The sequence below is a fragment of the Hippocampus comes genome, unplaced genomic scaffold (genome assembly GCF_001891065.2).
Source record: "Hippocampus comes isolate QL1 unplaced genomic scaffold, H_comes_QL1_v1.1 scaffold93, whole genome shotgun sequence".
NCBI lineage: Eukaryota > Metazoa > Chordata > Actinopteri > Syngnathiformes > Syngnathidae > Hippocampus > Hippocampus comes.
This window is the reverse complement of record NW_017805481.1, coordinates 1,083,488-1,111,282: the sequence shown is the minus strand read 5'-3', so window position 1 is coordinate 1,111,282 and position 27,795 is coordinate 1,083,488. Positions and strand designations below refer to the sequence as shown.

At 43.5% G+C, this 27,795-nt stretch overlaps 1 protein-coding gene and 1 long non-coding RNA gene across 6 annotated transcripts; one reads left to right on the top strand and one right to left on the bottom strand.

Annotated features, from left to right (window-relative positions):
* Window positions 1-894: 894 nt before the first annotated feature.
* LOC109519355 (uncharacterized) lies at window positions 895-1,656 on the bottom strand. Its single transcript, XR_002168933.1, has 2 exons — window positions 1,565-1,656; window positions 895-972 (listed from the first exon to the last, which is right to left on the bottom strand). It is a non-coding gene; the product is annotated as an uncharacterized LOC109519355 (long non-coding RNA).
* Window positions 1,562-27,266, top strand: gpr146 (G protein-coupled receptor 146). 5 transcript variants are annotated; one of them, XM_019875822.1, is made up of 4 exons: window positions 1,562-1,632; window positions 4,154-4,385; window positions 11,276-11,382; window positions 24,342-27,266. In XM_019875822.1, exon 4 carries the CDS (start codon window positions 24,365-24,367, stop codon window positions 25,364-25,366), a length of 1,002 nt encoding a protein of 333 aa, XP_019731381.1. In that variant the 5' UTR covers window positions 1,562-1,632; window positions 4,154-4,385; window positions 11,276-11,382; window positions 24,342-24,364; the 3' UTR covers window positions 25,367-27,266. The 5 variants fall into 5 exon arrangements, with proteins under 5 accessions (XP_019731381.1, XP_019731382.1, XP_019731383.1 ...); XM_019875823.1 differs by lacking the exon at window positions 4,154-4,385 and having other exon boundaries at window positions 1,585-1,632; XM_019875824.1 differs by lacking the exons at window positions 1,562-1,632; window positions 4,154-4,385; window positions 11,276-11,382 and adding exons at window positions 16,448-16,582; window positions 18,617-18,635.
* The last annotated feature ends 529 nt before the right edge of the window (window positions 27,267-27,795 follow it).

The following is a 27,795-nucleotide window of genomic DNA, read 5'->3' as shown; positions in this document are numbered from 1 at the left end:
CTACTCACAGTCGCAACTAAAACCTTGCGTAAAAAAACAATCTGATACCGAAATAAATATTCCGACAAATAGAGAATTGTCGCATGAGCGTGTTCTTGTGAGCATTTTCTTTTGATTTTGTACAACAGTGGCTCTGAAATTAGCCAAAAACCTGGATTTGGGCTTTGATTAATGTGAAAGAATGTAAAGTAATATGTCCAAACCCAAACAATACAACGTGAAAGACTTTGAAATAATGATTCATTTTGTTAAAAGTACTGCTTTTCAGTCATCTCGTGGTGGCATGGTGCCAAGGAACTATTTAGAAGTGAGTTGAGGAGCTTCATTTTGACAAAAGTAGCCCTTTAGTGCCGTGTTGTGACAGCTTGGTTCCAAAGAAGTGTTTAGAAGTGAGTTGAGAAGCTTCATCTAGACAAAAGTTACATTTTGGTGCCATCTTGAGACAGCTTGGTGCGAAGGAACTGTTGCGAAGTGAATTAAGGAACTTTATTTGGAGAAAGACTTGCATTTTGGCTCCATCTTGTGGCAGCTTGGAGCTATCTTGAAGTGAGTTTTACTGTGAGATGATGCTTAACTTTTTGCAGAATCTCATACAAAAATTATTTCAGCATTTTTTTCATCAGTACAGGTGTAAAATCCCCGGGCAACTACATCACAAACGAATCATCGCCTCAATCTGAGAAGCATTCGAAAATAAGCACTCAACTTGAATCATGTTTCCATACGAATGAAAACCAAAAAAAATTTGAAGCATTTCAAGAAAGCATTTACAAGGACACCTCATTTAAAAGATGATGATATGCGCAGGATTCACGGGAACAAAAATTGCAGCATTTTTGATGACCTTGTAAACTCTTACAGGAACTTCTCGTGCAGTGTTGTGCCTTCTTTTTACTGAGGAGTCACTTTCGAAGGCTTTTAATCCATCAGAGGTTGGGCACAACACAAACTGAGGACACATTTTCTTTGAAGCTGTTGGTACAAGAAATAACGTGAATTGGCACTCGGGGTGGATCCGAAGGCGTCTTGTTATCGTTGCAGTGAATTCTTTGTCCTTGAATGTGTAAATGCCTGTTGTTGCTGTTTATTAGATAATCGAAACGTTTGAGATCTGTCAATGGACTTAAAAAAGTAAAGTGGAAATAAAATGATGTTTACATTTCAACCACAGTTGATGCTTTTTCCGCAATTTAAAACATGTCACATATATAAATAGCCTACAACAGCAGCTAAACTCAATCAGTGATTGAAAATGGTTGCAAGTATGTGCTGACTTCCTTTTAACGTGAGTCTGAATTTGATTAGTTAATTCGGAACACAGCCACATCTCCACTTCCAAGGGGATGAATTCGCTTTGGAAACCACATTATCTCACTTGTTTCTTTTTTTACTTTGCCAAGCTAGAATGTTAACAATTTCAATTTGCGACATCCACTGTGGCGGCAAATTGACCTTTAATAAACCCCCTGGTACCCACTCCTCTTCTTCCTTCTCCTCTTCCTGGCTGTAATGCCACAGCAGTACTATAGGACACACACACACACACACACACACACACGACAACGTGCGAAACGAGGAGCCTCGGGACTCGTCGGAGTGTCTGCCGGATCCGCCGCCATCTTCTGGTGCTCGGTGAGTTCATGAAGCAGCTTTTGTGTGTTGCAAGTTGCAAGTGTTGCACTGTCAAGACCTTTGTCTTCTTCCTCACTAAACACAGACCAGCTGTGTCCAAAGTCACACCCAGGGGCCATTTACGCCACCATGGCACATTTATCGTGGTGCTACATCTTCGAAAATGAGCACTTTGAACGCTGTCAGTGTGGCTTACTGTTTTTTTTTTTTTTTTTATGTGCATAGAAAAAGTCTTGGGCAACTCTGACTAGATCATTAAGACGGGAAAACCAAAATTAAAACCATGCTAATTAAGGCCAGCAGATGGCAGCATTGGATCCCTCGGTTGAGATCGCCGTGTATCGACACGATACTTGACTCTTGTTGAGAACACAGCGGACCTTTGGAAATTCGCCCATTACAAGCAGTTTGTGATTGATCAAAGTGCTTGTCGCATTATCATTTATCCTTTGGAATTTCTGTTTTCTACCGCCAGATGTCGGTGTAAATTCAGGTTCATTCCAGCACAACAATGCAACGCGACAACGTTCATCAAATCACTCCCCAAAAAATGTCGCATTTATTTTCTATCCAACGGTAGTTGACGTGAACATTTTTGAATGAAAAAACTAAAATAGTGAAATATATAAAGAAATTATTGGGGAACGCCCATATAGAATATGCCCATAATAATAACAACAATAAAAATATTGTATACGGTATGTGTTTTGTTGTAACCACAACACACAGCAAATGTATTGGCTAAAATAGCTCAGAATTGGACCATATACGTTGTTAAATTATTATTTTTGTAATGAAGTTATGTTCATTTAAAAATTCAATTCATTTTGAATAAAATAAAAAGATATTAACATTTTGAGTTCCCAAAGAATTAAGGAAAGCAAAACTCGATCAAATGTCATTTTATTACGAGGAATGCCTTATAATTTTAAACATGCATTTATGTGATGAATATTGAATTTGTTTCATATTTTCTGATACCTCATTTGGGCACGACATCTATGACAATATTTAATATGATGAAATAAAGCACAACAAAGTTCCACGTATAAGTTTTTCATCAAGACGGTGCAGGTGTACTTAATATATTGACCCACCGGTGTCAACACCTGCAACGAGGCCCCACGGGAGCTCGAGGGGAGCCCCAACGCAGCAGCTCCTTTGTGTCTTGTGCGTGTCCAAATGAGCGGACAAAATTGGACAGTGTGCATCAGAGGAATGCAAACTCGAATGGCGTTCACTTGGCCCCCGGTCAGCCTTTCTGAGCCAGCTTGTATCAGGTCCGCCGTCCCTGAAGCGTCCCGAGGACACACACACTGCTATCAGTACAGTGAGCAAGCAGTACACAATACACACTGTACGGTCTAACAAGAGGCTTGTTTAGCCACTGCACTGAATGTCCTGAGAATGAAAACAGCCTCCCGTTTGTTTTACTTGATTAGATAGAATGACTATCATGTTCTTAGACAAACAATCAGTTGTGCTGAAAATACACACATGGCTATTGAGTACTCTTGGCTACTCGGGCAGTACATTCAGTGGTGGGAAGTAAGAACATAAAAGTACTTTGTTACTGTACTGGAAGAGTTTGCAATTTAAATCAGCATATTTGTCACACGGTGTATAAGAATAGCTAACAGAAGCAGAATGAAAGGACCTCAGGAGGTTAAAATGATTAAGAAGTGACGCGCAGTGAGAAACAATTCTGCTCAACGGGTAAGTTTATTACCTCTTTTTTGACTTCATCCATAAAAATATAACTAAAAGTAACACTCCATTACAAAAAAAAAGTAATGCTACGAAGTAATTTTTGTTTTAAAAAGGACATGATATTGCAAGAAAAAATGTTAAGGTTGTAATTTTACAAAAAAAAAAACAGTGTAATTTTATTTTTAAAAAGACACGATATTGCAAGAAAAAAAATCTGAATTTTAGAATAGAAGAAAATGTATGTTTTCGATAAGGAAATAAACACAATAAACAGTACAGTCATCATTTTTTGAGAATAATGTTCACTATTATTATTTTAGACAATTTGTCAAGATAAAGGCATGATGTTACGAGGTTAAAATGTCATTTTAATGAGAAAAATGAATGCCTACAAAAAAAATAAAATCATAATTTTATGAAAAAATATAAAATATTGTGAGGGAACCGCTTACTTTTGCAAGGGAAAAAGTCATAATATTAAAACAGGAAAGGCGAATATTAGCAGTGGGAAGTTAGAATTTTGCAAGAAATAATGACGGTCCTAATAATGTGGAAAAAGTCTGAAGTAAAGTAAGTCTTCGGTAAAATAGTAAAAAAATATATACAGTATAATCATAACAGACTACACAACGTGGAGCCTCGCCGACTAAATGATAACGTCGGCTTTCGCGAAGTGTGAGATTTCCCCCTCCCCAGCAGCCCCTCTGCTTCTAATCAGCACGACGTCGCGAGTTTGGCGAACACCATCTGCCGAAAGCTTGGCCGCAGCCGAGTGAAACTCAACTCAGATGCCTGCTTGCTTTTTTGGCAGCGCCGAGCGGAACGGCAGTCCCGCCTCCACCCAACAGGGGGCCCTCTGGCGCAACGGCAACAACTCAACGCGTGGCCCCCGGCGAGATGAAACGTGACAACTATTGAATGACGCGCGTTGAGATTCCGCGTAGACTGAGTCATCTGGCTAGCGATTCACAGGAATTTCTCTGGGATTTACTGCTACGCAATGGTTGAACCAGTGGCATCCAGACATTGTGCAAACTAAAATCGTGAGTACGTTCAAAGTACGTCATGACTGTATGTTTGTGTAAAGTGCAATATGATCAAGTCTTATTTTTCTCATTGAAAAAACACAATACTATGTTGTTGTTGTGGCTAAAACGGATTAATGTCATCTCAATTTCATTTTAATCTGTAATAATGATGGTCATGGAATGAATTAAGTTCTAAAGTCCCCGCTGTAGCGCTTCCCATTTTGTCCCAATTACATAATCAATCAGGCAAAGGACTGAATGAGAAATTCCACCGCTTTCTTCAACTTTATCCATCCCATGATTCCTTGAAATAACAAGTGTCACTCTCTAGCTCCACTTGTACTGCGTGCATGTGAAGGTTTGCCACCGAACACTCGCAGCAACTGGCATTTAACATGTACGCCACATGTTATTTCGTCAAACGCCTGTGTTTTCCTTCACTCGTCCAAAACACAGCCTCGAGATGCAGATGATATGTTTCCATCAGAAACTTGTACAATAGGCCTTGGCAAGGATTTCTCCATGCGCTCCTTGAGGAGGCCAAAAACAGTAAACAAGAATTATTATTTTTGGTCGGTTTCATTCTGGTTAATGGAAACACATCTTTTGTGAGTCAAGTCTGCATGCAGGCTTGAATGTTTGTATGATTTTTGTCTTGAAGCTGTGAGCAAGATTTTAATGTAGCCTCACTTCATTCCTAGACCTCCGCCCGACACACTAACGCATGTGCACCGCAGAACGGCAGGCCTGCTTACATTACAACCATGACTTATTTATGATGGTGTACTGGCATATTGTCAAAAAAAACGAAATGTTACCGGTTTGATGTTGTGTTTTTGGGAATGTACAATCTTGAGCTTTTTTTTTTTTATTTTTAATGCCTCGTTACAATCCACGTCTAATCAATTTCACTTCGATTGGTTAAACAGGCGTCAGGGGCTACAGTTTTCTAACTTTCCAGGTGACCAGGTGACTTCTACGGACTTCTTAGGCAGCTCGAAAATGCTTAGTTTTTGGGGAAGATTCATATTCTTGGGGGGGAGGAAGCAGTAAATTTACAAGCCAATTGCTAATTAACACTTTGCGGGTAGGCACACTCTGTTCCTTTTAATTGTGCCACATAGTTGCTTTGAGCAGGTTTACAGATAGCGTTCATAGCCCTGGGGGAGGTTAGATATAGATAATGATAGCTTTTCTTCCTGCGTGCCCCAGTGGAAATAATCATCCTGATTTTATTACAGAGCCTCACACTGCCAAATCTCTCGACATTAAATGAGGGATTACTCAAAAATAAACAAAGTTGTGTCTCCAATGTCACACGGGGTGGTCTGTTGTATTTGTTTCGTCGCGAAATACATCGGGCGGGGGAATATTGTAGTTCTAAGCTCCGATCCCATCATCACTATGTGTGATTAATCTGGCAACGAGGGAATAATAAACAGCATTGCTCTTGAATGAAAGCCAAGAATATGGTGAGAAAACAAAAGCTTCCCTGTGCGAGAAAGGCCCAAGACCCTGGACTAAACGCTTATCTGATCCCCCAAGGCCACGCGAAGCCCGTTTTCATTTATTCAATCTTTCTCAAACTAGAATGCTAAAGCCTTCTTTTCCAACTCAGCTTTGGTCATGGGAGAGGATTTTTTAAGAAGAAAAAAAAGGCGTTGTATCTTGCCATAACAGTGACATAATAAATTGCACCTTGACCTAAAAGTTTACTTTAGAGGAGGGGGGGGGGTCATACTGAGTGAAGAAGGGGCATATTTGGGACCCCATTAAATGCATTTTCACCAGGATTCACACGCCTCCATAAATTTTCTGTCACGAAGTCCACTGAATGGGTGGAAAAATGAAAACTTCATTCAGCCTGTTCACTGAATGTGGTGTTGAAGCTTGTATTTCCAGGCAGAAAGATGTTTGTGGTGAGGAAGGCTGGAGCCTGCGCAGCTGATAAGAGAGCACAAGAACAATGGAACAGAGGCTAAAAAGGGGCCCAGAAAGGGCTGGCTGAAAGGCTCACACAGCGGAGCCTGGGTGGGAGGCACACCTCTGCGTGCATGCTGACTCGAACATTTGGAAAAGTGCACAACAGTTCTTTTGTTTGCGCATCATCCCAACCTGTGTTAAAAAGTGCGACGCTGAACATAAACCCAAATTGAATACGAGATCACGAGGCAGGAAACAGGTGGTGGAGGACAGGAGAGCATGAAGGTGGGGGGTGCAGGTGGGCAGAGAGGTTCATTGGCAGAAAAGAACAGATGGAAGCAATAAAATAGCCAAGACAAATAAGTGTGACTTACTGCTAATCTGTGCCCTAAAGGTCACCCATTTTGGCCGGTGTGTGTGTCCTGGTGAAAATCTTTTTTATGGGTCTGCTAGGACAGTACTTTTATGATAGTTGTACATTTTTCATACTACAGTGCACCCTCATTTTTTACGGAGGTTATGTTCCAAAAAGAATCCGCAACAGGGTAAACCCTGAAATAGTCAGCTTGATTTTTTTTTATAGTTATACTATACTATAAATTGAAGGACATTGTTGACATTGGTCTACAGTCCCATCGCTAATCAGGATACAGAACACAATACACTGTCAAAAAATGGCCCAAAAAGTCTGTAAATTCAGTCTTAATGACATTTCAAGAGCAGGTTTGTTAGGCTTTTTTTTTGTTGTTGTTTGAAAATGCTTTTTTTTTTAAGTTTAGGTTTTTTTTTAGTTTTCGTATTCGTTTTAGTTTTTAAAAACATTGAGTATTGGTGGAGTGCAAGATTTTTTTTAAAAAAGACACTCAATGTAATAAAGACAATGATGGTCATTTCAAGGATTTACGAAAAAAAAGAGAGTGGAAGGGTCTGTTTGCAGCTTCATGTTTTTAATTGTCCATTTTGAAGCTTCATATCCTGGATTTTATCCAACGTGTGAGGAAAGCATTGAAAAACATCCTGGTGACATTTTGTGAACTGTTGAGCATACCATACAACTCGAACTCTACTGGATTGATTAAATGGAAAAAATATGAATAATTTTGGACCTGGATCTTTCAGAAAAAATGTATTAAAAAAAATAATGACAATTCCTTTCCAATGGTGCATGCAGAACTGACAGAGAATAGAATGACACATGTGGACTTGATAAGTGCCTATTTTATTGATCTGTATTTTCAATATTGAAATTGTATATTGTTTTGTTTCATCGATTTTCCATTTTGTCATCGGGACAACACTCACGAGGCAGTCCTTTGGCCAATAAGCTACCTGCTTTTGCTTACATTCGCCCCACTGTGCCACTGTTCCATCGGTTGTTTGCTTCAGCAACACGTAACCATGTTCATGCATTGAAGTTAACGTACAGTCCTTCACAAATTCCTGAAAGCGCGATTAGGGCTCCAACGGGCTAGCGTGTTACCTTGTACGAGATGTGAAACATGTGGTCCCGTTCTGCGGTTTGGCATCTGTATTTGCCTCTCTGGTAAGCATCGGGTGCACCGCAAGGGTGTGGAAAGATAAATTTCACAGAAAATGCGGTTCTGAGCCAGATCTGGTGGCACGTCGACATCGACCATGACCACAATAAAAAAAGTTCTGATCACAGTACATGTGGGCCTCATATGTAGCGCAGCAAAACCCTTTTTTTTTTTTGGTTACGTCTGAGTTTGATTTTAATAAGGTTTTATCAAAGTTAGTAATATGTAGAAGTCATTGGTTTCATACTAACCATGAATGAGTCATGAGTCATTTATTTTATATTATCCAATGTCGATAAACATCTAGTTTTGGCCTTGAGATTTTGGCTAGGCTAATGTCAGCTAACCAACTTAGAGTATAAAGCTTAGAGGGCAAACGAAGGCACACAGAAGGTAAAGCAGAAGCACAAATCAGACTTTTTTGGTGGGTGGGTTCCGTTTTATTAGCTAACAATTGCAGGGGCTATTTACGTTGTTCAAAAAAATAAAAGACTTCAGTTTTGAGAGATATTGTCATGTCTGTGTGTTTGATTTTGTTTCAGCTCCAGCTGGGGTGAAGCCTGGATCCTTGTTTTTGGGGGGGTTGTTTTAAATCACTGGCAGTTTTTCGGCTGGGTCGCAATTACTCTACCACATATTGAGACCTTTGAGCTGTTCTGTATGAGGGTTCACATTTGCGTCAGTAGCTTTGAGCAGAATGAGACAAGGCAGACCCGCTCTGCTTCCTGAAAGGAAAAAACAAGACAAAGACATGACACTTGGAGGGCTGATCTGTGCTTTTTCATCTTTCTTTCTCTGAACTTGTAAGGTGTTTTTTTTTTTTTTCTTTACGTCAGCCGAAGAAGAAGAAGAAGAAGCCAAGATTCCTGGCTGTAAACTCAATGAGGACCAGAGGTCACTGGTATCCATCGGGCGTAAGATGCATGTCCTGTTTATTGCCCAGAAAGATCGTTGACATTTTCCCCCCCTGCTGTCTTCCGCTCCCTTGAACAAGCGCAGGTTCCCCAATTCAATTCTCCACACTCAGGAGGCCCGCAGTCTTTCCCAGCATTCTCAGAACTCGGGCGCACACATCATCATGAGTCCAGGAGCTCTTTGTTCTCCTTCAAAGGCTTCCTCGCACTTCCTTCCTTTTGAGGACATTCACCCATCGGTCACAACATTTGGGACACCTGCACAATGTTCAGTTCTCCTTGGTTATTTCTACGTTTTGAAACCTACATTGTGCTACAACCCTTTATGTGGCTACATGTTAATCACCAGTGTGATAACCTGACCTTTGACATCCAAGTTGTTCTCATAAAAGTAGTCGTTCAACACAAAGGACGAAAAATACATGCCATGCCTGTGAGTATTGCTGTATGTCTACATGTGTTGGTCCACCATTTTTGTTCAAACACTGCCACATAGGCTCTATTTGTCAGAACATGTTAGCATTAAGCTAGCGGACCAGGCAGTGATTATCTACTCACTAGCCAGTGAGACTTGTACAGTCCATTCAAACATGCACAAACTTACTTCTCATGATGACCTCAGCAGTTGTGCTCCGTCACGGAACAAGCAGTGCACAAAATAGTCATTGTTTTTCCTTTCTCTTTCACATCCATTCAAAAAAAGGGCCTGGTGTTAGTGGAGTTTGGAAGGCTAGCGTTTTTTTTTTTTTCTTTCTTACTGGAAGGCATTAGAGGAAGTTCAGCAGAAGCACACTGTATTTAATCTGGCACAGGGCAAGCAAGAAGACTTTTAACGAGATAAAGCTCCGGGTTGGGGTAGGGGGGGAGAGAGTGACTTTCGACAGAAAGTGTCGAAAGTCACTCTCTGATGTTGATTAAAGACGATGGGTATCATGAAAAAGTAATGAGCTATTCCACTACCCGGCCGTCCTTGAACGAGCGCGTGAGCTTACTTGAAAAAAATAAAAATAAAAGAAAGGTGGAGCTGGAAAACATCAGCTGACTGAAGGTGTTTGTTGGCTGCTCTCTCTTATACGGATCACTTCTGTTTCCAGACTAAACAAGGTCCTTTTTTTTCAGATAGAGCATTTATACGGAGACTGCCATGCAAATGCAGGGCATATACACAGACCCGTACATACACAAACATGCCCAGGCTGCTGCGGACTCGCTAGAGCACAGTGTGCTGACAGCCAAGCACTTTTTTTTTTTCGAGGGCGGCTTCACTGCAACATCAAACAAGAGCAAAAAAAAAAAAAGAGAGGCACTCTGTCCAATGTGTCTGCTGCAGGTGTGGGGCGATGAGGCATTCGGAACGCTTGCACTTTTCTCCCAACCGTCAAATTTACTGTCAATGCAATGTTGAAAGGAAGTACAAAAACGAAGCAAAGCAAAAAAAAAATGTACTAGATGGGTCTGATCCACATTTACCAACCATATTAGGTTCATCTGACTATCTAATGAGTGCCATAAAATCACAACATTGTATACCATCTCAAATTGGTGATTCATCAACCAATCCGAGCAGGAGATAATTAAACGTTTGTTGGTCCCGCTTCAAAGCAAAGTGGCAACGCAGCTGTCAACAGTTCCACATCGTATGCCAAGAATGTGACAAATGTTCACTGTGTGACGCATGATGGATGACGCGGCTTTCCGAACTTTCATAAATTTTGTGATGGCACTGAATAAAGGCTTGGACATTTCCAGCCAGTCCTTTCAGGATTGTTTTCCATTAGAAAAAAAAAAAAATCAATCACAGGCTAAGGAACTTTGACCACGTACAATTTACCAAAAATATATGACCACACAAGCGTTACATGAAAAAAAAAAAATCAGCCCTCATGAAGATGATAATCGATTGTTTTTGTTAAAATAATTGTAATGGGCTGGGAAAATTTGTCTTCATGTTCTGTAGTCCATTTGGCCAAGTTCAAAAACTCAGTCAAAAAAAAAAAAAAAGACTAGATGAGTCTGATGTGGTGTATCTGCATGCAGTTACACACGAGCCAGTTCAAACATGGGGTGTATACATGTACTTTCTTGCGAGATCCGTCAAAATCAATTTTGGTTCAAGAATGAAAGACAAACAAAAAAAAAAAACCTGTAAAGAAAAAAGCAAAAAAAAAAAACCATTTCTGGCATAACAATGGGTACACATCATCAAATTCGTTGTCAATAAAGAATGAAAAGGCCAAGTACAAAAAGTCACTTCAGGAAAAGCAAGACTAGAAAGGTCTGAACTATGTAATTGGATCCATCAAATTTGCTGTTGGTAAAGAATGAAAGGCTATGTACAAACTCTTAAAAAAAACCAAAAAAACAAAACCAGACATGTCTGACGATGTAGCTGCATGTATTTACATCGACTGATCCATCAAAATCACTGTCGTTACAGACAATAATAGAAAACTCAGTCTTGAAAAAAAAGACAAGACCAGACAGGTCTGATATGTTATATGATCATATATTATGCGTGATGTCATTTCAGCCCCAATCTGGAGACGGCGGTCCTTCTCCAGGGGTCCGGCATGGAGCGGCCAAAGAAACGTTCCCGCTTCCTGCTGTCTGCAGCCGGCGAGCTTTGTGAACTCTGAGGTCAGTGGGAGGGGAAGGTGACCGGAGGGTCCGAGCCAAAGACGAAGCGGGGGGGCAGAGAAGCCGGAGCGTTATGAAAGGCCCAAGTACACAGCTGTGTGTGGTTAGCCTCCCACTGTTTGAGTCCATCCACCAAAACAGCCCACTAATCCCTCTTAGATCTGCACGTCGGCGTCCGGATGGCATCCATGCGCCGGGGAACCACACGGCGGAATAATCTTGGTTCATGTTCATTGCAGAATAAATCTGGTGGTAGGCGAAAGGCTTGGTTTTGTGTAACCGTAAAAGAGTAGAGCTAACATTTGGCGATGCAGAAGGTTAAAACTGGTTTTGGTGATCACACCTTGTGGTCAGGCACTGCTGATCTCACAAGGCGATGCTTTCATCATGTCATATCGGACAAGCCAGTCCCAATACGAGGTGGCAAATACTTCCATCCATCCATTTTCCGATCCGCTTATCCTCACAAAGGTCGCGGGGGGGTGCTGGAGCCTATCCCAGCTGTCTTCGGGCAGTAGGCGGGGGACACCCTGAACCGGTTGCCAGCCAGTCGCAGGGCACACAGAGACAAACGACCATCCGTGCTCACACTTGCACTTCGGGACAATTTGGAGTGTTCAATCAGCTTGCCATGCATGTTATTGGAATGTGGGAGGAAACCGGAGTACCCGGAGAAAACCCACGCAAGCCCGGGGAGAACATGCAAACTCCACACAGGGAGGTCGGACGGAGCTGGAATTGAACCTCTGCACTGTGAGGTTGACGCGCTAACCACTGGGCCACTGGGCCGCCCTCCATACAGTACACAAGGTCTCAAATTCACCCCGATTCAGCAGTTTGTGACGGGTTGCTTGACGATAGCATCGGCTTCATTGGCGGGTCTGACGAAGACATTTTAACTATGAACATCCTGAATAATAATTGTATTACATAAGATAAGAACATGACAGTAGAGCACGGCAGTCCCCAGATACCATTTAACCCTTTGAGGGACAGCTAATCCTGTTATCAGGTTACAGGGTGCATGAAAGGGTTAAAATAGCACCTTTTACTTTTCTGGCCCCAGCGCAACTGGAAGAGGCGGGTTCGAGGCAGGTTTTCTTGTTCATGCTCAACCAGTGGCGCCACCTAAACATTTAATCAATGCAATTGTCACCTGAAACAAAAGGAAAGACCTGAAAAGAAGTGACAAGGTCACTTTCAGGTCGTGAAGCCATATGTGAAAATATGTCCGAGCATGGCGAATGCGTGCAGCGTTACTGCGCCAAAAGCGCACCAAAACTCCCTTCACGGGGTTTATTAGGGAGGATTTGTGGTCGAACTGGGAAGGCACCACCCGGTGAAGCCCACGAGGGCACAAAACATCCGTGCGTGACCTTTCGTGTCCACGGTAGTAGGGAACGAACAGTCTTTGAGAAGTAACACATGGAGGTGCTATCATGCTGTGAAACTGCTTTGTGGGGCTGGAGGCCCTTTCCTGCATCAAAGACATTCTGAAATCACAGGAGGCAAAATAATGTTACCCAGTGTCAACAAGCAACATTTCGAGGAAGAAGGGGAAGGGTAAGGGGTGGGGGTGGGGGGCAAGATCTTTGGCTCCTAAGACTAGCGTCATGACTCAAAGCCCACAAGCAGCAGCGCATACAAATGGAAACAATGCACCCTGACCTAAATCCCGTTGAAAATATTTGGGGAAATCTGGGAGGGAAAAAAAAAAAAAGACTTGTAGCTCTCCAGCATGGAAAGAGTTGACTGTTTGGCAAGAAGCTACGAGATCGTTACAATAATTGCTCATGGGGGCTTCTGCTGTTGTTTAAGCACTCAGCATTCCTCAGGGCCACAAACTCTCACTGTGACTTAACTGAAAATATCATGTCGTATTTTTTTTCAACGATGCAAACGCCGTAACCCCATAAGTGGATTAGGTACAAGAGGATTTGGCAACTACTGACCCCGGCCGGGGCCCAGACTACTGGGCAGCTTTGACCAAAGACAACAGCTGACCAAGACTGCAGCTTTTACCTTGTGTAAGATGTTTCATGTCAGATTACACCAAAAAATATTTTCTTGGAATTGAATAATGGTGCCGGATGCATGTTTTTGTGCCTACAGCACATCTCAGCAAGCATGGCATCGCCCCTTTGAATCTGCCCGCCACCAGCTGATCTTGTCCTCGTCACTTCTTCCAGGAATTCAATTCAACTATGCAGGCCTCTCTGTGTAACCACATACAACATACAATATTTTAATTTTATGGGGGTGTGGTTTATATAAGTAATTGAAGTCTTGGGGAGAATTTTCAACTTAGAATAATATTTTATATCTTCTGTATCAGAAGAGATTGTTTTTTTTTTTTTGTATAAAGTTCTATGGACACTTTTGAAATTGAATATGAGCAAAGAAAACCCCGCGGGGCAGAGAGCGGACCTCTGAGGTCTACCGTAGCTATCGCCATGACAATTGTGGAGCGACTGGTGATGTTTCATAACCAAAATCCTACCCTCTTTCAGCGAATGACTTGGTTTCGCATTCAAGCAGGGCAAGGATCAAGAGTAAATCTCCAGGAAATTGACTTGAGTCCATTTTGAAATTCTCTGAAATCATGGGAAGGTTTTATAACCTTTTATTAATCAACTCTCTTCAAAGTGCTCCAACATTGTTTGGGGAAAATTGCATAAATGATCACCCTTCATTACGGTACTTTGAATTCACTTTTGGATTTAATATGTAACCTCGTACTACTTATTTGAGGGTAAACAGGGAAAGAGGTTGTTGGTCAAGATAAAAGATACTTGACAGATATTCATAGCGTCGCTCTGCAGAAGCATAGAAGTTAATGGATCTTTCTGGGGGAATGATACAGATCGGAGGGGGAATATTAAATTTCATCATCAAAACTCTCTTCAAAGCATCAGATAAGAAGACATCATCTTATTTATTGTTGATCCTGGCTGTAGGGCCTGTTTTTTGTTTTTCCACAACATCCGACATACAGTTATGTCCCAGACCACAAGACATACAATCAACAGTGCATATGCTGACCACAAAAACATTTTTACCTTAAGGGAAGTCTTTTTCCTGGAACCCCCCCCCCCCCTTTTAAAAAGGTGAAAGGGTAACTGTATATATAGCTTGTTTTTGTTCATGTGCTTGCTCATGTGATATCCGGCATCTTATTGCATCGCAAAATCATGTCTCAAAATGTAACCTACTTCAATTCCCGTCCCGATGCAAAGCCAACCGTTTCCGACGGTCAGTCTAACTCAATAGTAACTGCTTCTTTTTAGCCGGAATCTGACATGTCCCCATGGCCAGGCACTGAACGTTGGTGTCTGGTGCCTAAACGCACCGTAATCTCCATCACAGACTTAATGAGCTTAATGTGCACCCCCCCGGCCTCTGAGCTTAAAGGCATGTGCGGGGCATACGACACACAAGCACGGTGGTGTGCTCCACTGCCTCGTCTTAGTGGCCGCATCTGTGCTACCCTTGTTATTAAAAAGTCACAAGTCACAACGATGCGAGTCTGCTGATTTGGTTGGCAAGCGTCCATGACTTTCTTCCGGAATCGGCTCAGAGGTGCTAATCTGACAAGACCGACCTCATGTGCATCGCGGCCACAAACGCATCAGTCGAGTCGTTAGGACTCGCTTTATGTGTCGCTGGCCATCTGGTGCCAAAGTAATTACACAAACACCTGACGTGCATCTCGGGGGCAGACGGAGCATAGATTTCCATTTGTAAACAAGCTAGCGTGTCGTCATGCAGCCTTAAAAGTTTGTAAGCAACACCTTGCTGCACTGCTAAGCCGTCTAAAAATAGGGACAGATTTTTAGTGCTTGATTTGCGGCTCAAGTGTGATTTTTGTCCTCAAGACATGTTAACATTAACAAGCGGTCTCCTCGCCAGCTTTGATCCATTTTCTATACTCCTTATCTGAATCGATTTTACAATAAATTGCGATGACAAACCCGAGTGATTTATCAGTTAGGAATGAAGCTCGGTATGTTGATTATTTCTTATCATCGACTCTTTACTCACAAACTGATGACACGGCGTCACCGGGATAAGCCTCGTACTGTCTTGCTCATCACATTACTGTATGTTTAATCACCGTTCAATGAGATAAACACCTGGTTGCCTTACAGCGAGTGTCACGCGAGCTCACCCTAAAACCCACGCCGACACATAAAGCAGTTCCATCAATCCTCCCGATAAGAAGATTGGCGAATTAAAGCTTCAGCATCCTCCAACCTTAAAACAAATAGGTTGTGAGTTATGACAGGTTTGTCGTTATCACCGAGAGAGATCATGAAGATAATGCAGCTGAACTTCACCATCAGCTATGCACAATGTCGCAGTTATATGTGTGTGTGTGTGTGTGTGTGTGTGTGTGTGTGTGTGTGTGTGTGTGTGTGTGTGTGTGTGTGTGTGGCAACCAGTTCAGGGTGTCATAAATAAACTCCCTTTAGCCAAAACTGTCCCTCTCTTCATAAATTTCATGTACAATGCATGAATTGGAGGATTCATGCATGAGGAGGAGCCACTTGGTTCAGTTTCCCTTCTATCAACAGAGTATCCGAAACACAAACCTTTATTGTGAATAAAAACTTCCGATATACAGTACACTGATTAAAATAAAACAAATCTGCCTTTGTCATGTTTTTTTTTAAATAAATTGTAAAGTTACTTTTATGGACACCCTGCCTAGAGAGAGAGAGAGAGAATGGGGATGCGGAACCGCGAATGTACGGGGGTCCAATGTCCTTTTTTCAGCAAGAGTATATTTGTGTGTGCACGCGCGTTGGTGCGCGTGCGTGTGTACGAGGACTGTGTCTGCGGTTCCACTTCGGTCTCCTCATAACGCCCCGCTCCTCTTGAAAGCAACCGCCCAATCAGAACGGAGGCCGTCCTCCCGTGGTTGGCTTGAGAGGGAGGGGGGGGGGGGGGCGGCTGGCGGACTGTGGGGGAGGGTCACGTGTGTACACATTGTAACGCTCGTAGCTTCTCCACAGGACCGCCCCCTTTTTTCAGAACAAGCCTCGTCCCCAAAAGTTGGTACTAGTCGAGGGCTACGAATGGAGTCCAGCGGTGTTTGTTGTTCTCTTTTCTAAAGGAATTAAGGAACGCAGGTCGTGTTTTTTTTCGGCGCGTTTCTCGTCCAAATGAAGCGACTGAGAAATGCCTGTGGAAATGCTACATCCTGTTGCATCGCAAAATCATGTCTCAAAATGTAACCTACTTCAATTCCCGTCCCGATGCAAAGCCAACCGTTTCCGACGGTCAGTCTAACTCAATAGTAACTGCTTCTTTTTAGCCGGAATCTGACATGTCCCCATGGCCAGGCACTGAACGTTGGTGTCTGGTGCCTAAACGCACCGTAATCTCCATCACAGACTTAATGAGCTTAATGTGCACCCCCCCGGCCTCTGAGCTTAAAGGCATGTGCGGGGCATACGACACACAAGCACGGTGGTGTGCTCCACTGCCTCGTCTTAGTGGCCGCATCTGTGCTACCCTTGTTATTAAAAAGTCACAAGTCACAACGATGCGAGTCTGCTGATTTGGTTGGCAAGCGTCCATGACTTTCTTCCGGAATCGGCTCAGAGGTGCTAATCTGACAAGACCGACCTCATGTGCATCGCGGCCACAAACGCATCAGTCGAGTCGTTAGGACTCGCTTTATGTGTCGCTGGCCATCTGGTGCCAAAGTAATTACACAAACACCTGACGTGCATCTCGGGGGCAGACGGAGCATAGATTTCCATTTGTAAACAAGCTAGCGTGTCGTCATGCAGCCTTAAAAGTTTGTAAGCAACACCTTGCTGCACTGCTAAGCCGTCTAAAAATAGGGACAGATTTTTAGTGCTTGATTTGCGGCTCAAGTGTGATTTTTGTCCTCAAGACATGTTAACATTAACAAGCGGTCTCCTCGCCAGCTTTGATCCATTTTCTATACTCCTTATCTGAATCGATTTTACAATAAATTGCGATGACAAACCCGAGTGATTTATCAGTTAGGAATGAAGCTCGGTATGTTGATTATTTCTTATCATCGACTCTTTACTCACAAACTGATGACACGGCGTCACCGGGATAAGCCTCGTACTGTCTTGCACATCACATTACTGTATGTTTAATCACCGTTCAATGAGATAAACACCTGGTTGCCTTACAGCGAGTCACGCGAGCTCTCACCCTAAAACCCACGCCGACACATAAAGCAGTTCCATCAATCCTCCCGATAAGAAGATTGGCGAATTAAAGCTTCAGCATCCTCCAACCTTAAAACAAATAGGTTGTGAGTTATGACAGGTTTGTCGTTATCACCGAGAGAGATCATGAAGATAATGCAGCTGAACTTCACCATCAGCTATGCACAATGTCGCAGTGATATGTGTGTGTGTGTGTGTGTGTGTGTGTGTGTGTGTGTGTGTGTGTGTGTGTGTGTGTGTGTGTGTGTGTGGCAACCAGTTCAGGGTGTCATAAATAAACTCCCTTTAGCCAAAACTGTCCCTCTCTTCATAAATTTCATGTACAATGCATGAATTGGAGGATTCATGCATGAGGAGGAGCCACTTGGTTCAGTTTCCCTTCTATCAACAGAGTATCCGAAACACAAACCTTTATTGTGAATAAAAACTTCCGATATACAGTACACTGATTAAAATAAAACAAATCTGCCTTTGTCATGTTTTTTTTTAAATAAATTGTAAAGTTACTTTTATGGACACCCTGCCTAGAGAGAGAGAGAGAGAATGGGGATGCGGAACCGCGAATGTACGGGGGTCCAATGTCCTTTTTTCAGCAAGAGTATATTTGTGTGTGCACGCGCGTTGGTGCGCGTGCGTGTGTACGAGGACTGTGTCTGCGGTTCCACTTCGGTCTCCTCATAACGCCCCGCTCCTCTTGAAAGCAACCGCCCAATCAGAACGGAGGCCGTCCTCCCGTGGTTGGCTAGCGGAGATGAAGGAGGGGGGGGGGCGGCTGGCGGACTGTGGGGGAGGGTCACGTGTGTACACATTGTAACGCTCGTAGCTTCTCCACAGGACCGCCCCCTTTTTTCAGAACAAGCCTCGTCCCCAAAAGTTGGTACTAGTCGAGGGCTACGAATGGAGTCCAGCGGTGTTTGTTGTTCTCTTTTCTAAAGGAATTAAGGAACGCAGGTCGTGTTTTTTTTCGGCGCGTTTCTCGTCCAAATGAAGCGACTGAGAAATGCCTGTGGAAATGCTACATCCTGACCCGATGCCTCCGTAGGTTGCGCCGTTCGGGAGCCAAGTCTCAAACGTCTCTGGTGAGGGGGTGGGGGGGCTTTCCCTTTTCCACTTTGTGATGTTTTTGCCTCCACACACACAAAAAAAAGTGCGAAAATCTTTAGTTTGGGAGTGTTTTAGACGCGAGAACTAGTAGTGGGGAACGGTTGAAAATTGCTGACTAAACCGTGACAGCTCGCCAGAATTTGATCGGTGGCGTCAAGTGCGATGGAGGTCACCGCAGTGTTTTGTTTGTTTTCGTTCCGTGCTCGTAATAGCCTACAATATCTTTAACATTTTAAAAACGACATTTATTTGAACGCTTCTATTCTGAGCAAGTTTTAAGAGTTTCATTGTGTGTTATGAAGATAGCTTAAAAGTACCGCGGACGTTTTATGACATTTGAACGGCGTCATCAAACTTAAATAGTCATCCTGTAATTGTTATACACCGTGTTTGTTTAAAAAAAAAATCTGAGCTCAGTTTTGAATGACACTTTAGAAATTGTCATAATCATATGTTTACACCAGTTGTGTTTGATATATGTACTATATTTTGGTTACAGTATTTAGTTCAAGAGTCAAATTGGCAGCTTTTTTTTCATGTCTGTTGTACTCGGTGTTGTAGTTGCATGTCTTTTACGTTAAATGTATGCAACCGATATGTTGATGCCAGAGCAATCAATATATTGTGTAGCTTAGTTATTCCAGTTGGGTCCTGAGTTATCAAACCTTGATGTGAAGTCTCAAAATATTAGAAGCAGCTCCAAACTAATCATGAAAACATCTCGATATATTTGCAATGGCAGAATAGCCTATGTAGGTGTACCTAATTTTGTGGCCCATGAGCACATTTCCTGCTTCAAGTTCCTCCTCTTCATCCCTGTAACGCAGGGGTCTCAAACTCATTTTATGCCGGGGACTGCTGGAGATAGAGTCTGATTGTCTTTTTTTTTATCAAGTATTAAAAAAAAAAGACAACTAATCCAATCTTCTCATTCTTTATTAATAACGGTTCAGAACATTAAGAGTTCTTCAGAAGTTGAACAAGTTTGGTGACCTGTTCCTCTCTATTGCTACTTTGCATGCTTCTCAACATGTCTTGTTGCGTAATGATGTCTGATTTCTTGAGGACCGTAACATTGCCTCCTGTTTTTCTTGAAATTGGCCATTCTTCTCGACCAACCTTGCTCTTTAAAGGCAGGTTTTGTAAGCCATGAGTGGGACTTCCTTATACTTGGTGTCACTTAGGAATTCCTTCAAAATGAGTCTGAACTATGGTAGCCCATAAGTCATTAAAACACACACACACAAACACACAAAACAGCAAAAAAAAAAAAAAAAAAAGTGGGCACTGCAAAATATCATGATGCTGGCCGCAAATGACCCGCGAGCCTCCAGTTTGAGACCACCGTTGCAGCGCTTTTCAAACTGTGCCTAACGCAACAACAACAACAACAACAACAAAAGGTCCGTATAGCATCAGTAGAAAAGTAGAAATAGTAAACATGTGACTGTCATTGAAAGTGAAAGCTGCAATTTGACCAAATACTTAAAGCTGTAATCTTCCTGCTCAGCACATTAAATGGCGCCTGAGATTTAAGGCCCCTCGCCACCTGCTCTTCCGGCCTGCCCGCACTTGTCGTCGTCAACTTCAACCACGTGACCAAAGGCGACGTGGGGGTGGGGGGGCGGTTGTGGCTTAAGTGCGCTTAAGCCTGCTTTGTGGTGACCGCTGAACTTCAGTTGACGGCCACGAGAGTTCCAACGTACCGACGGCGGAGAGAAGTCACCTGAGAGCTGTCGGAGAAACGTGACACCTGATTGATGACGTGATAGTAGTTGAGGATCAACACAGCTCCTTGTGAAATTTTAGTCATTTTATTGAACAAGTCTTAAGAAAACAAACACTTGATCAGCGCATTATTTTAGAAGCCGCCGATGGCCGCAGCACAATTGACACTCTCATTCGCTGAGCCCACGTCACTCACCAAGCCAGGCCCTGCCTGTTTAAAGCCTTACACACACAAAGTCACAAATACTACAGCGGACCATGTGTATGGCGACCTCCCCCAAAATATAAATATAAAAACATTAACAATCCAAAAGAACCATAACAGCACTCCACTTGGCATCCTTTCCTTCAAGCAGTTGAACGACAGAATTTTTCATCAATTAAGAATATATTTGGTGTTTGGCATCTGGTTCGATTCCGTTGAAAGGATTGCTTTTATTTCACTTTTTTTTTAACGAGAACAGTGATTAAGAATATATTTGGTGTTTGGCATCTGGTTCGATTCCGTTGAAAGGCTTGCTTTTATTACACTTTTTTTTTTAACGAGAACAGTTTTTCAGAGTGTAAAATTAAGTAAAATAAAAATACTTGATACGATGGTTAACTGCTACTTTATCATGTGCAGTTCGTAATCTCAAAACCGCAGATGTTGGGACTGACGTAAACCAAGGAAATGGCTAACGGGATGTTATCGCAAAAATTAGAGCAGTAGTACTTCCTGAGTAGTGACTCGTTTTAATCAGCGACGTGCAATGCGCGATTAGCCTTGAATCAGATGCCTCATTATTATTACACTACCAAAGTTCTTAGCGGCTTAGGGAATTGGTCTGAGGAGATTTGGGGACTTTGTGATTTTTTAAAAAAAAGTTTTTCAGAAGTAGCTTTCTGGCCGCAACGCGGTTCTTTTGCTGTAAATTATACACCAAGACGAGTGTTGGATGTCGCAGTTTTCCTTGACTCCTGTCACCGCTACCCAGCCGCAACATTTGTGGATGTGAGTCACCTCATGTTTTTTTTTTATTTATTTTTTTTTAATTTATGTAGTCGCCCTGCCCCACTGCCTGCAGTAAATCATGTGACATAATCTACTCATTTCTCAGAAGGCTCTCAAAATTCCAGTAAACACGTCCGGACTGTCAGAATCGGGGCGTGGGGCCCGGCATGTCACACACGGAGCCGCTTGGGGGTCACTCTTACGACATCATGTTTGGTGGGGCCCTCGCCATCTGGGAAATATTTCATTCCGCCACTCCTGACGCAAAGTCGTACAAAAAGTTCAGACTGGGCTGGACAGCAGTTACGTGTGTGGAGAACCAATGTAAAATGTCTTCCTCGTGTTGTTTTTGCCAAGGCTGGAGTACGCTTTTAGTGTCAGTCACTACGCATAGCTGGCGGCCACTTGGAGGTGTGGCCTGAAGCCCAAAAATCTAAGATCGAAGGGGTAGAGGACAATTCGGTGTTTTGAAACATGTTTCATTCGCTGTTAAGTGCTCCACTAGATTCTCCGTTCGTTATTTAAAATTGTGGAGCCTGTTCCAGTTTTAGAGGACAGAGGAAAGCACTAGCAACGAGGTTTTTATCGTACGGTGAAAAGAATGGCACATGATAATGAAGAAGTAGCGTTGGTGCTACATGGCGAAGTCGTATCTTAAACGGGGGACTGCCTCACAGTTGCAAACTGTTCTCCTTGCCATTTTTTATTGTGGTGAATGACTTGCGAGACACTTTTTAAGACAACCACTTGTTCCTCTTTTTTTTTTCCTGTCTGGTAGGAAGCGCAAGCTCCCTATTTGGCATCTCTCTGTTTTGTGTCACAGTCACAAGAGTTTGCGGTTTGACCAAACTCGGTGTTGAACACACGCAGAACGGTTGTGCCATTGCGGGTTTAACTCATACGATTGTCCGCCCGACAGTTTTTCCGAGGAGGGAAAAAACACTCTGTCAACAACACACCGTCATCCTGGAAAAACTTTCAATCGCTAATTAAGGGTGTTTAAAAAAACAAAAACAAAACAACGACACTCGTGTGTAAAGAGAGCGTTAACTTGAAGCCCATGGCCCTTTTTTTATTAAAGTTGTGACGTTCCCATGCATCTAATTATCTTACGATACCAAAGTGCCATGAGACGGCAAATCGAGAAGAATTTTCTGTTTCCTCTCAATTATTTTTTTCCTTTTTAACTTTTGCTAATCCTATAAATGAAAACTCCCTTTGTGATCCGAATGTGTTGAAGGAGCCTACTTGCCCATATCGAATCCCGTAAATGAAAACAACGCCATACCCGTGGCCTGCCGAATCAACGTTACGATAACGTTGCGCAATGCAGTTTGCGTTTAAGAAGCCTTCGGGGAGTGGACTATTAGCTGGCTAATTGCTGAGTGAGCGTTCAGCAAAGGAAAGTTGCTCGTAAATGATTCACCCGCTGGTGTTTGCATGTGGGCCGAGCAGCGCCGTTGTGGGTGAAAACAGACTTTTGTCGACAGTAACTGGAGACGCTCTTCCTGCTGACCCTGTTTCCAGTCCAACTGCTTTGACTCCCAGTCTCAGCCACAAGCTCATTAGAGTCAGTTGGTGTAGTAAGGAGACAGACTGACGTCTCTGCCTCCCGTAGGCCAAAACGCCGACCCTCAGTAGTGGCTCTTGCGTAAGTAGAGGAAGAAAAATGCTTCCCCTTTTAACTGGAAATGCGAGTCATCCTTCTGAAAACAAAGCGGCTTTCCCGCACTTTGTTTTGCAGATTAGCGTACGTTTTTCCCCCTGAGTTTATTTCCTCATCATCAGGGGAAAGACGTCTTTCTAAAGAAGCCAAATCTACAAACGGCCAAATTAAGCCCTGCGAAAATAAACAAGAGCGAGCACTTTCAACAACTCTGGCTTGATCCCCGACGCCGCTCCCGGTCATTTTCCTTGACCTCGCCTTGAACTCCCAGACGCTTGGAGTGGCCTCTTCACTGCAGCCCGCTTCACATTTTTCACTGTTTTATGAATCTAGTCGTCGCCGCGTGTCAAGAAGATTCAAAGTGCTTTACACTCAGTCGCCAGAAATTCTTCACATACATCAGTCCATGTTGTCAGTGCGGGATTCCTCGCAGTCTCGGCTCCCATGTCTGCATCCAAGACACTTAAGTACAGTGACACTTGGACTCATCAAATCATCGAGTCATTGGGTAAAAAAAAAAAAGTATATTTTGCATTATTTACACAATAATGTGCATGTAAGGTGCAGCCAGGTATTATTTTATCCTCCTGGAGTGGCTATAATAGTGTGTATGGCTTTCAAAGGGGAGTCCGAGGCTGGTGAGTGATATGGGTGTCGGAGTGGCTATAATAGTGTGTATGGCTTTCAAAGGGGGGGTCCAAGGCTGGTGAGTGATATGGGTGTCAGCAAATTTGACAGTCGAGTTGGCTGGCTGTTAACTGGCTAACTTGTTAGCGGGTCTGTTTGTTGGCGGCTCGTATCTGAATATGCTTCATACGTGTTTGCTTTCTTCCCGTTTCTTCAATAAAGCTTTGGAAACGCTCACTCCAGAGTGAAGTAAAATTAAGGAGTCAAAGTACTGTCATGCCCTCGCTGATGGACCGCTAGGGCCACGTTTTCAGCTTTTTATTGAACCCGACTCCAGCTTCGGATGTCACTCACTCGGCCACGTTCTTTACATGCTCTCGCACGTCACACCCTACCACTGTGGTAAATATACCATCAGAGTTGTTGTGTTCCCAACAGCGTAATGCGGCGAACTCGCGCAAGCAGGACATAAAATGCCATTGTCTCGGGCCATGCTGAAAGCAGCAGGCCCTCACGTGGGTGGATACATTTTCATTTGATCTGAAGTGTTGAAAAATGTCACAATATGTATTTTTTTTATCGGATCGTATCCCTATTGTAATCGTTTGACTTCATATGGTTGCAGTCCACCTGCTCCGGGGTCCAGCGATGTGGATCTGCATGGTTTACAACGAGACGGAAACCAGCGTGGACTTCCGCCTGTGCCAGGACTTTGGCCTCATCCTGTCCGTGCTGTCCCTGGTCTATTTGCTGGTGTGCTTCCCCTTGGGCCTGTGCTACAACATGCTGCTGGTGGCCGTCAACCTCTCCAACAAGGTATCCATGACCATGCCCGACGTCTACTTTGTCAACATGGCCATCGCGGGCCTGGTGCTTAACGCGGTGGTGCCCGTGGAGCTGCTGAGCTCCACCTTCACCCGCTGGCACGCGTGGGAGTACACCAACGAGGTGTACATCACGCTGCTCATCCTCTTCAACATCTCCTCGCTGGTCATCATGTACTCCACCACGCTGCTCAGTCTGGACTACTATATCGAGCGCGCCCTTCCCCGTACCTACATGTCCAGCGTGTACAACACCAAGCACGTTTGCGGCTTCATCTGGGGCGGCGCCGTGCTCACCAGCTTCTCCTCGCTGCTCTTCTACGTGTGCAACCACATCTCCACCAAGATGGTGGAGTGCTCCAAGATGCAGAACAAGGAAGCGGCCGACGCCATCATGATGTTCATCGGCTACGTGGTGCCCGCCGTGGCGGTGCTGTACGCCTTCGCCCTCATCCTGCGCATCCGGAAGGAGTCCACGCCGCTGGACCAGGACTCGGCCCGCTTGGACCCTTCCATCCACCGGCTGCTGCTGGCCTCCGTGTGCGTGCAGTTTGCGCTGTGGACTCCGTACTACGTGACGCTCCTGGTGCACACGGTGGCCGGCGCGCCGGGCTACGCGGGCGGCTCGCGCTACCTGCCCACGTACTATTTCCTCCGTTGCGTGTCCAAGCTGCTGGCGTTCTCCAGCAGCTTCGCCATGCCGCTCATGTACCGCCAGATGAACAAAAACTTCTCCAACAAGCTGCGGCGACTGCTGGCCAGGCTGCACTGCCGTGACCAGTCGTGTCCGCACGAACGCTCCACAGTGCAGCAAGTGGTCACGTGAAGCTCCCCCGCCACATTTTCCCCTCTGCGGCACTTATCTCACGTCCCCCTTTCCAGAGCCAGTATCTCCGCCGCCGCCACGCCCTCGCCGCTTTGGACTGCGTTAAAGCGCGACATAGCAAACTGTGGAATTTCCTGTCCCCTTCCGGAGCGCGAGCCGACGGATCCAAGAAACCACTAAGTGCTGCCATTTTGTGTGTGTGTGTGTGTGTGTGTGTTTGCGTGTGACCAAGGGAAGCTCTCCACTAAGTCACTTTGGCCCGCATCATCAGCTCTTAGCTCCTCACCATTGCAGTGGCCTGACATCCTGGCAATGTGATCAACATCTGAATGTCACTGCACATTCGATAAGCTCTTCGATATCTCGCCGCTTGGATTGCAACATATGGGACGACGAAATGGAGTCATTGTGCAAGAGAAACGTCAGCTAGCTATGTTCTCAACGCACTATGTATCACAAGAGACAAGCTGCTTGGAATTTCGCTGAACTCAAACATGAAGGTCTCTTCTTGTGTTTTTTCCTCAGCTGCCGGAATTCCATCGTTATTGTGCCAGGAAATGGCGTTGGCATCGTAGAAAAAGATTTACAGGCCGTTCTGCTCCCTTCAAATGCGTGAGCATCCTTCTCAAATGTAGTTTTTAAGTGTCTGTATTTGGCAACCTGGGGTGGTCAAATTTGTAGAAAATGAATGTATAATATCTGTATGGCAACTTTTGCCGCGCCAAAACTTTTTCTACAATGCCAAAAATTGTTTAAATGCCCCCACCCACCACAAAAAAAATTAAATATTTTGGAACAACGCATTGTTATCCAGAAGTAGCTTCGCGATCAGGATGTTATTTCAGATTACGTTTTGAGAAATGCCTTCACGTCTAAATAACCAGACCCCTTTGTTGTCATTCGGGGTTCACACATAACCGCTTTACCTCATCACGCAGCAACTCATCACATTTCCAGCAAGAATTTGGCTCCAGTGCAAATTGCTCAGCATTTGTTCAACTAGCATTTGCTACCCAGGCGGCTAATTAAGAAAATCATAGAGTTGCTGACTTCTTATTTTGAGTTGAGCACTTTTATTGTTTGATAATCCATGTAGAGAAATGTGGCAAACTCTCCAAAGTCAAACACAACTTGACTTTCAATTTTAAAAAAACAACTTTGGGAGATTCCGCTGTTACATCAAGACGGGAAACTTGTTTTGAATTTGATTTGGTTTTATTCACTCTACCGGATGGCATCCATTTATAGAAACTCTAATGTGCTTTTATGAGATCCTACGGGCCCCTATCAAACACGCATTATGTCCCATCAGTTAATCATTAGCTGCTCAAAGTCCAGTGTGGCTGTTAAACCCGAGCTTCTCCCCAAAATTTCTACCAGTTCATGAGATATGATTATGTAACGTTACTTCAATCAACGACATTTTGAACTTTTACAAATTGCTGCATGTTGGGATGAATTGATTCGAGTAGATTTTTTTTTTTTTTTTTTTTTTTTTTTTTATCCCCAGCATGTTTCTGCACCGCCACCTGCTGGACAAACACCATGATTTGGTAATTCTGGCTGCATTTGTGATCAAGACTTAGCATTGATTTCAACTTGAACAGCCTCCAAGTTCTCAGTTATATCATGCAATGTTCATACTTCAACGGCAAAACCTCATAAGGTCCAATTGAGTCCACTTATGCCCCCCCCCACCCCCCGCTGCGTATGAGTGAATATGATGCAAAATGAATGTGTTGTATATATTGTGAGTGAGAGAGATACTGTACTCTAGGGTGCTCTTCCAACATGTAAGGTGTTTTTATTGTACTCCCCCACCCCCCAGAGATTTATCTAGATTCTCTAAGTAATCTACTGTCATCTGAGTCAAAGACTGAATAAACCTTAAACTAACCATGAGCCCCCTTCCTTGTGTAGCTCGGTCACTTTTTGGTACACTTGCACAATGGGATAAACATTTTAAAAGAAAGTCACTATTTATCAATATCTTTATTATTGTGCTTTTCGCAGTGTTGATCATTAAGAATATTCAACATAATGACACCGTATTAAATTGGTGCGAGGGTCAAACCTCATGTCTAACCTGGATGGAGCTGTTGCCTAGCAACCATACAGCCCACCAAACTGAGCTCATCCTTTTATATTTGGGTCGAGAAGCCATCGATATACTGGATGACTGATTTTTTATCCTAAAAGTGCGTGTGGCAGTTTTGACGATTGTTCTGCCCTGATGCAATGATTTTCGTCGATCATGTGACAGATTGATATTGTTGATCTACGTTTCCAGTTCTGTCTAATGTGCTCCACCTGAATTTTACATTTACCTCTGCACAAATGAAGTCGTATGAAAAGAATGTTTCCTCTTCAATTTCACTAAGTACTGAAACCAGAAAAAAGGTCTTAACAAGCGTCAGCCAGAAAAAAAA

Excerpts from the sequence above, each read along its gene's own strand:
- gpr146 (XM_019875822.1), top strand. The coding sequence starts at position 24,365 with ATGTGGATCTGCATGGTTTACAACGAGACGGAAACCAGCGTGGACTTC.